At 38.7% G+C, this 10373-nt stretch overlaps 1 protein-coding gene across 1 annotated transcript; it reads left to right on the top strand.

Annotated features, from left to right (window-relative positions):
* Window positions 1–697: 697 nt before the first annotated feature.
* Window positions 698–2549, top strand: Fshb (follicle stimulating hormone subunit beta). The gene is made up of 2 exons (XM_052181389.1): window positions 698–859; window positions 2319–2549. Exons 1-2 carry the CDS (start codon window positions 698–700, stop codon window positions 2547–2549), a joined length of 393 nt encoding a protein of 130 aa, XP_052037349.1.
* The last annotated feature ends 7824 nt before the right edge of the window (window positions 2550–10373 follow it).

Raw genomic sequence — 10373 nt, 5'->3', positions numbered from 1 at the left:
GACTCAGTGTTCAGCTTTCCCCAGAAGAGACAGCTGACTGCAAAGGTGAGTCTCAGCACTTGATGCAACAAGGACAGCTACTTTGAAAATTGCAGACCTTTAAGATTTAAAAAAGGGATAGGAATTCTCTGTCGCTGCTGTACAGAAACTTATTCTTGTTAACTTGGTTTCTTCAATATGGTCAATGTACAGTTATGAAGACTCTGACTTATAGAGCAGTTTGCCTAGCTTCTGACATTGACTCTTTGTCAATAGATGTGAGCAAACAGAAACATGTTTAAATTGTGATAAAAATAAAGATACAATTATATTGTGTAAATTTTTCTTCCTTTTAAACAAACTACTATCTAAAAACTGTTAATGAAGTGCCAAATATAAGGATCACAATTATCTGATTAGAGTAATAACTTTAAAATAATAATTCCATCTGCAAATACTGCTTTGGTTAAATCATCGTATTGGAGTTTTTATATGTCTCTACTTTTATACTACCATAATCCTATCCCAACACCCCTCCCCCCCCAAAAATAAGGAGGACTATTGACCTATGAAGCAAAAAGTAAAAACTCAGTGCTCGAGCAGAATGTTTGAGAAGGATGGGTAGGCTAACTACTTCTCAGCTGGTCAGTGTTCACAGTAATTTTAATGATTTGATTTCTCTTTTGCTACCAGGACATAGCTGTTTGCTTCCCAGACCATGATGAAGTCGATCCAGCTTTGCATCTTACTCTGGTGCTGGAAAGCAATCTGCTGCCATAGCTGTGAACTGACCAACATCACCATCTCAGTAGAGAAGGAAGAGTGCCGTTTCTGCATAAGCATCAACACCACTTGGTGTGCGGGATACTGCTACACCAGGGTAGGTCCTGTGCTCTGCTGTGCTTGGTGTGCGGGATACTGCTACACCAGGGTAGGTCCTGTGCTCTGCTGTGCTTGGTGTGCGGGATACTGCTACACCAGGGTAGGTCCTGTGCTCTGCTGTGCTTGGTGTGCGGGATACTGCTACACCAGGGTAGGTCCTGTGCTCTGCTGTGCTTGGTGTGCGGGATACTGCTACACCAGGGTAGGTCCTGTGCTCTGCTGTGCTTGGTGTGTGGGATACTGCTACACCAGGGTAGGTCCTGTGCTCTGCTGGAGGCAGGGTACTGGGAAGCTGTATGAGACAAGACTGATGAATTCTCACTTTAACAATATCTGAATTTCCTAAGGAATAGTACAAGTTCTATAGTTAATATTGTGTTGTGAGTGGGTTAATAATGAGGATGTCAGTTTGAGGCTGGGATTTGATTTGAATGAACTTAGTAAATCTTAGAACTAGATGTACTTGGTAACATGCTGACTATAAATATAAATTATTTCTATGCCATATTTTGTATGTAGAGAGATAAATAGGAACTATATATATTTAATCATAAAAGAACTCCAATATTTCCTATGCTGGCAATTTTTATAACAGTGGCATTGACTTTGACACAGAGATAATTTCAAATATGTATCTATGTTACATGAAGACACAAATAGCACCTTATAAAAAGTAGAAATTTCTGATGAAATGCACTTTATTTAATAATAAAAGAGTTTGATCAGACTCCACTTCTATACAATGTGTTGCCCATTTCTAGGCTATCAATTAGGTAACGTGACACCAAAGTAAAAAGAGAGGCAGCTGTATTTTCTTTCCTCAGCACAAATAAACTCTCCACTGGAAAGTGCTAGAAGGAAAAATGTGCTGTTTTTGAAAAAAATTCTTATACGCAAAGAATATGTTCTTTAAAGGTAATATCACTACAAAGTATCACTTAAAAGAGGAAAATTGTCTTCCAAGCAATAGAATGATTAGCATATTACAAAAGTTCAGAAACATATAATATTTAATGATATATATGTTGATTGTATAATGATAAACATTAATATTCATATAATATTATTTTATTTTTTATAAATGCAAAACAATATATACCTTTTCTGAAAGTCAAGCTGTAAGATTTTTAGTTTAAGTTGCCATTAACATATCTTTCAATTAAGTATGAAAAGACAGCAAAAATTCTAAGCCATTATGTTCTTTTCATCATTCTATATTGATAAAGTGCCTTTGCATTTTAACAACTAATATTATGATATGGACATAGAAATTAGGAAAGCAATGACTTACACTTTCTGTAAGACTTCCAGAACAATTAGAAAATGTTTCAGAAGAATTGGAAAATAATAGACACTGAATGGTCTGTGTGATTATGTGGGTTTTAATAGTTAAATGTGACAGCATGCAGAATTAAATTACTGTCTTATCCTTGTCCCCCCTTTGCTGAACTCCTCAGGATCTGGTGTATAAGGACCCAGCTAGACCCAACACCCAGAAAGTATGTACCTTCAAGGAACTGGTGTACGAGACCGTAAGGTTGCCTGGCTGTGCCCGTCACTCAGACTCCTTCTACACGTATCCAGTAGCCACCGAATGTCAGTGTGGCAAGTGTGACAGCGACAGCACTGACTGCACTGTGAGAGGCCTGGGACCCAGCTACTGCTCCTTCAGTGAAATGAAAGAATAAACAGCAATGGACATTGCCGTTCGCCCACCCTTGTCCTGAAGGACCATGATATCCAAAATGTCTGTGTCCGCTCTGTACTGGGGCTGCAAACCACTGGCTTGGGGATCATCGGTCCCACTGCTGTCCACTGTCCTGACAGATAGGGAGGAGGAGCTCAGGACTGGGAGGGCCAGGGCCAGGACGCTACACCACTCATCCCTCCATCCATACTGTTGATTATCTAAGTCATTCACTCTCAACTCTCAGCTTAGGGTGTGGGGGACTTTCCTCTTCGCCAATCTTAGGAACCTTCTAGAGCAATACCTTCGTTTTAGACAGAGGGATGCATGAGTTCAGAGGGAGGAAAGGAAGATGGAAATCTGTGAAGGAGCTAAACCTAGCACAACTGTCTGCTTTCTTAGAGCCATCAGACTTTAGAGACTTCTGCATGATTGGAAACTTAAGACCTAAAGTCTGCATGGAATTCGAGGAGAAGCTCAATGGCTTCCTTAAGAAAAAGAAAGGTGAGACAAGACGTATGTCGGGGAAATGCTGGGGTCGCTGGTTGAGGAAAGATAGCCCCACAAGGTTAGGCTACTCAACTCTTCTGAAGTGTGTGGAGTATTGAGACAGGAGCAAACATCTGGGGATTGTTCCATGCAGATGAGGGCAGGAGGAAGTGACTCAGCTCAGAATTTCCAAGGTATTACCACCAAGTTCTCTAATTAAAGGAAAAAGAGAAAATTAATTTGGAACTGTGAATGTTAGTCCACATTTATACATTACTTTAAGAAATGATCAAATGCTGTTAGGGTTCTGCAAAACTCCCTGATCTCACCAGCTTTCCCTCGCATGCAGTGAGAGAAGGTTTTGAAGTGCGTTTCAAAGAAACTTCAGTGATTAATTAAATACATTTAGCTTGCCTACAAATATACCTGTATAAATTAATGGTTATATAAAATGAACTATGAAGGGAAAACTGCTGTTTTCTAGGACCCCCCTACTTCTCTTTTGCCAATCCATGTTCTCCTAAATCTTTTGTTCCTTTCAAATACATCATAAGTTGAATTCTTTTAAAGATGTTAACTCTTTTCATCATGTACTTATTTCACAGTTATGATGCTTGATTAATTTATTTAAATCTTATTTTTTTAATAAAAATGCTACTAATGAAAGTCAAAGTTTAATTGTTTTCTATACAAACAGATAACCTACACATTGATATGTTTATAATATTGCTAGGGAAAGTCATTAAGTATGATTCCTAGTGTTTCTACAAAAATTACCTATTTTCATCTTTGGAAATATTAAATGTTTTTTGCATTTCTAAAAGAATTTTGTTGTTATGCTTCCTGTCATTTTTTGAAATCATTTTTGTGTAATGTTGGGGAAAAGATAGAAAGGAGTGCACAGAGATACTGGAGGCTCTCTGGGTCACTTCTTCAGTGTTGGCAGTGGAAGAACTGCAGCTATTAAACTTAAATCAACAAGATCACTGTCTCAGTTGAGTTAGTCTAAGGTAAGATATAAAAAAATAGAAATGGATTGCTCAGAGTCCTCGATGACAAAGGCTCAAGCTCAAGACACCATCACACATAATGTCTAGCAATTGCCCTCTCTGTGTTTCAAAGTGGGTGCCCTCTTGCTCTATATTCACACACATGATAGATCTTATTCCCATGACTCCTCTGTCATGATATAATTACCTCCTTGGATGCCCATTAATACCACCAGTCTTAGTCAGTGTTCTATTGCAGTGAAAAGGCACCGTGACTGTGGTAATTCTTACACAAGAAGGCATCCCATTGGGGCTTGCTAACAGTTTCAGAGGTTTAATCCATTATTGTGGTGGGAAGCATGGCAACATCCAGACAGAGATGTTGTTGGAAAAGTAGCTAAGAGTTCTACATCCATATCCACAGGCAGCGGGAAGAGAGACTCTGGGCTAAGTTCAAGCTTTTGAAAACCTCAAAGCCCACCTCCAGTGGCACACTTCCTCCAACAAGGCTACACCTCCTGTTCCTTTCAAATAGTACCACTCCCTGGTCACCAAGCATTCAACTCTGTGGGTTTAGGGAGCCATTCTCATTCAAACCACCATATCACCTCAACAAGAATTAGATCGAATCTGGAAGTCACCTAAGTCACAGAGGCTATTCACTGCAGAATCAGAATTAGAACCCTGGTCTTTGAGCTCTTATGATAGCTTTTCTATTCTACTGCCCATCAGTTTTGCAGAGATAGAACTAAAACTACATTAAATAGGAAAGTAGCGAAGTGAATATAAGGTGTAGAAAAGTTTATGGGGAAGAAATGGGGAATGGGAGAGATAAGAAGGCAAAAGGGAAGCATTAACTAAAATAAAGAGGATATTTTAAAATATGGAAAGTAAATATCTTGAGGCCCAAATAGACTATTTCTGAAGATACCACACACTTGAGTTTCATGAGACAAAAAAAATCAAGCTGGAACTAAGCTTAGAGTATCTTCCATGCACAGCCAGTAAGTAGCTTTCCTCTGTTGGTTTCTGCTTCGAGCTCCTGCTTTGAGATCCTGTCCTGAATGCCCTCAATGATGGACCATAACCTGTAAGATGAAGTAAATACTTTTCTCCCCAGATTGCTTATGTCTGTGGTGTTTACCATAGCAACAGAAAATCAGACTAGGATTGAAGATAGCCAACTAATCTTTGACTGGATTTGAGGCTCACTCTAAAAAAAGGAAATCCATGTCTATTAAACTTCATGTATGATGAGGACGGTCATTGACCCAAGGAGGGAGCTAAATGCTGCTTGTTTACATTGACAGAGCATCACGTTGTTTTCTAAATATTTGTATGTTTAGAAGACAACACATACACAGATGAGAGTTTCAGCCTTCATCCAAGAAGCCTCTCTTTCTTCAGAATGATGCTGACTTCAGAGATTCATGGCTACATCAGGCACTGAGAATTAAAGACAGATGAGGGATCAGGAATAAGCAATACATTTACCCCATACCTTGTGAGACTCAGGGAATGCTGTTGAGGAGGGGTAGGAAGAAAGTAAGAATTATAAAATGGCTGTGTACAAACATAGCCATTGTGATCTTATGAACTTATAGCAACTATAGATGCCTGCCCTGAGTCTGCACTTGAATAGGTCTATTGGCCAAGGTGGATGAAAGAGCTCACAGAGCTAACCCTCTCATTAATAAACACTTTGCTACTAACAGATTTAGGGAAAGGAAGACATTGACTTCTGTTGTGCACCGACTAGTATCCCTACCAAGCTCCACTGGACAGTTACAACTCAATGGTCACACAGATGGCTCTAGATAAATGGGTCACAAAACAAAAACTCATGAACTCTGGAAAGAGACTGGCAAGGATGAGTAGGAAATGATAGAAATGTAAGGAGATAACAGAGTGTGGGGAGGGAGATAAGAGTATATATCAGAATATGTTAAATATATAAAAATTTCAAAAAAACCAAACAATAATAAAAAATAAGAAACTATAGTTGTGGATTTTGAATAAGAATGCCTCCCATAGGTTGTATATCTGAATCCTTAGTCACCAGGGAGGGCATTATTTAAAAAGATAATAAGGATTAGGAGGTATAGCATTGTTAGAGGAAGTGTGTCTCTAGGGGTGGACTTTGATATTTCAAAAGCCAATTCCAGGCCCAGAATCTCTCTCTCTCTCTCTCTCTCTCTCTCTCTCTCTCTCTCTCTCTCTCTCTCTCTCTCTCTCTCTCTCTCTCTCTCTCTCTCTCTCTCTCTCTCCCCTTATGCATGAGATACTGTTCTAGCACCTGCCTATATGATGACTTGCTCCCCACCATGATTATAATGGCCTATATTTCTGAAACTGTAAGCAAGCTCACAATTAAATGCTTTCTCTTATAATAGTTTCCTTGGTCACGGTGTCTCTTCATGGCAGGCAATTCAACAGTGACTAAAACAATAGGTGCTGATATTCATTATGGCCATTCTGGTCTAGTATTGTATATGACTTGCAGCTGTATTATGGACAAAGTCTTGACACATCAAAGTAGGACAATACTAACAAAATGCAGTGAGTGCTTTAAGTGATTTTTTTTATAGGCCATTTTTTTTTCTACCTATAGTTTTAGAGATCAAAACCACAAGTCTTTCCATTTGAAGTAGTGTGTCAATGGCTCTAGAATTTCCTGGATCATCTTTAGCAAATGACATTTGAACCATTACTTACAATCTCTGGCTTTGATTTCTGCAACAGTAGAATAAATATAACATTGCCAACTTCAGAGAGGTTGTATCGATGAATCAATGAAAGAAATCTGTCAGTTCATACTCAGAAACTATTGAAGAACTGTACTTCAATCAGAGTGGTAAGAATCAGAGATCCAAATAAGATAGGGAAACCAGGAGTTTACACAGAAAAAAAAAAAAAGCATGTTCTTAAATGATTGCAAGGTAATTAAAATCATATTGATTCAGAAAGGAATGCAAAGGCTACTTGGCAGAGACACATGGCTAAAAAGAAAACAAGGAAATTAATCTAAAACCAAACAAAAATATTCATTAAAGAGTCTCATGACCTTCTAGGGCACACCTTGAATCCCTAGGCCCAATGTGACTGCTGTTACCAGACAGAGGGCAGAAATGACCAAACTTTACTCAGGACAAATAGCTCAAATATAAGTAAGCTGTCTTTCCTACTTGGCCTCCCAACCTTCTTTTGAGAACCTCTTTCAACATTTGTTTATATCATGAGTCCTTTTTAATGCTAATAAATCACACACCAAATTCTCTCAATACATCTGTTCAGTTATACCTGGAAAGAGACAATAAGGCAAACACGAAAATAATTCACCTCTACTCTTTCTAATAATCTAGGGCAATTTAACCATAATTTAACCTATATTAGGACTTGTTTTTATCACTTTTAAAAATTGAGTAAATTGTAGCTAGTCCACAGAGCTATTACCAGCATTTAGAAAAATGATATACAAGAAACGCTAAGGAGTCCACTGTGAGTATAATTTTACTGGAGAGAAAGTGTTTTATAGCATAGATTTTTTTTAGGGTCAAAATAAAATGGTAGAATGAAGCAGATGTTTCTGTTTGCTTTACCACCATGTAAAAGTGAAACTCTATTCCTTCTAAAGTGGCAAAAATAAAACCTACGAACTCTGAGGTCCATGACAAGAAATATCCTGCCCCCATGGGATTCCATTCAGTTGAGGTTCATAACATCTGTTCTCATTAGGGTCGCCTCCAGCTCCTGGAGCAAATCTAGCAATGGGTAAGATTCTGGAGAAAAAGCTAACCCTGAGCTAACACATTTAGGTTTTATCATATTAATTTTTATTACCTCTCTAAATCTCTAGCTCTCTAGATCTCTCTCTTCTCCCAACCCCATGAGGCAGTTGAATCCAGACACTAGTAAAAAGGATGAAACTTCCTACCCACTTTCACCAGAACATGATGCATTCCAGAAAGCTTGCCCCTTAGGTTGTCTTCATTGCCTTATCCTGTACCCATGGAGTAGATGTTTCTCAGTCTTCCTTTTAACGAAGAGAGGAGGTACTGTGGCCGTGTTGAATACGGGATACAGAAAGGCAAGGAAGTTAGCTTGTCTTTTTAGTTCATAGGTTTCCACACCATAAAGAACCACATGCAGATATTATGAGCAAACTGCACAGCATCTGAAGACGAAAGGCCTGAAAGTGGACTCAGGCAGGGGAAGAGGTAGTTCTAATGAAGGAAAAAATAATGAACCCAATATTTGTAGACAGACATTTGAACTTGGATGGAAAATGGTGAATACTCACCAAACTGCTTTCTGTTTGTTCCTAGAGCACAGCTAATTCACAATTCCTACCCTCACTGCTAGGAAGGTTAGAGTATATCAGAGTTCTATTGGTGAATAGTGGTCAAAAATTGCATGGGGTTCTTCTAGGTCTTGTTCATAAAATCCCTGCAATGAGGATCTCTTACTGGTCAGCCAGTTAAGAATTAGTGTTTAAAGCAAGCTGAGAATACACATGTACAAGGTGGCAGAGCCTCTACTGCCTAAATAATGGACCAGAGGACCCACAGGTACCCATATATCTGTTCCCTCTAAGGGGACTTTATGTGTGCCAAAAATAAAGCTGCCTTTTCTAAGCTGCTGAGTCACTATAGGTTTATCTGTTATTACTAATAATTTTATCTTATCTAATACAAGAGCTCACAGTATTCGAAGAGCACAAATATAATGTTTCACATCAACCTACTGATCTAAGTATAAAATTAGTTACCTAACATTGTTCATAGATACACTCTAAACCACAAGCTTCTGTTTAAAAAATAGATTTGTTAATTAGTACTTTAATTTTAAGTGTAGTGCACTGTTACAGGAGGGAAGGGAATGGAGGGGGGAATAAGAAAGAAAAAGGGGAATAAGAGAAAAAAAGGAGAGGAGAGATGGAGAAACTATTCTTGAGGCTCCGGAAGCTATGTGCCAAGTCTGTGCTCCAGTGTTTCTTCATAGATGTCATCTTGAAAGAAGAGAAGGAGGAGAAATATACAGGGACACTGACATTTCACTGGGATTTAATCTCTTATGTTCAACTTGAAATAGGTTGGGGAGTGAGAAGAAATAGCCAACCTGCAAAGTAAGTACAGTCTATTGCAACCACAGAACTGTACTACAACCAGAAAACATGTGTGCACTCTAAAGAATCAAGACTGGCTGGACTTGGACTAGTGAGGCAGGCCAAAAGGCACCGTAACTGTTCCCTACTTGTTACAATAGCATCTGTGTGTCATTTGCCTCATGAGAGTTCCTGTTCCCATCATGTACCTGATGTCATCACATGTGTAGTTAAAAAGAAGGGAGAGATAAGAAAAACCTAATCTTAGGAAATCCTGACCCATCCTGGAATCTCCTACCTACCTCACTTTACCTCCTTTTCTACATCTAAATCTTCCCATGAGATGCTACTTGAGATCCCGAGAAGCCAGCACTCACTGCTAGAATCTGTACTTTAACTCAATAGCACTTCCTTCCAATTTAGTATTTTGTTTTGGCTCTGACCTATTTGACAGTGACAAGAATAGAAAGACAGTGAGTAGATGTATAATTCTGCTCTATGACTTAAACTTCCAAGCTCTCCCACAGGCAACAGGTTCAGGAAACTAATGGAGTCAGGAGCCCATACTACAGTAAGATGAAATATTAGTGTTTTAAAACCCCCGTGTGGAAAAGGAAGTAAATAAGTGGATCGACCAAGTACCAGATATTAGGTCCTTAGACAGTAGTAAAACTAGAAGCACAAAGAAATAATGCAAATTATTAAGCAGTAAGTTTCAAAGACTCTTTTACATAGATATATGTATTTCCATCTTAATGCTAGTTTTCAAAATCTAGAGCAGGACGCCTTTATTCCATCAGCATTTGTTCTCAATTCCATATCCCAATACTGAAAAAGAAATGTTCATATGACAATAACAAACCAGTTGCTAAGTTTAACGGAAAGGAGAAGGGAGGGATGAGTTCAAAAGAAAGGCAGCAAGATAAATCAGGGTAAGAAATTCATTCACGTCATGGATAGTGCATCACAGGGCTCTAAAGCAAAAGATTGCATGCCCACGCACACACACACACACACACACACACACACACATACACACACACAAAACATACACACACACACACAAATGTGCACCTCCACAATGGAATTCCCATATACAAGAGAATAATGTAATAAATAATACATATGTATATATCTGTTTTTGAGTTTCTGAGGGAGAAAGTCGACTCTACACCTCAGAGATACATTGTCCATAGTAGGTGCTTGCAGTCAAGTTGCTGCTGACTCTTAGTTCATGTGAATA

The sequence above is a fragment of the Apodemus sylvaticus genome, chromosome 5 (genome assembly GCF_947179515.1).
Source record: "Apodemus sylvaticus chromosome 5, mApoSyl1.1, whole genome shotgun sequence".
Classification (NCBI taxonomy): domain Eukaryota; kingdom Metazoa; phylum Chordata; class Mammalia; order Rodentia; family Muridae; genus Apodemus; species Apodemus sylvaticus.
Note: the sequence above shows the minus strand (reverse complement) of the source record. Positions and strands in the feature narration are given on the sequence as shown.

What these genes read in the sequence shown, in the direction of transcription:
- Fshb (XM_052181389.1), top strand. Translation starts at nt 698, where the DNA reads ATGATGAAGTCGATCCAGCTTTGCATCTTACTCTGGTGCTGGAAAGCA. An exon ending in CGGGATACTGCTACACCAGG is followed by an intron (nt 860 to 2,318) that starts GTAGGTCCTGTG and finishes TGAACTCCTCAG; the next exon opens with GATCTGGTGTATAAGGACCC.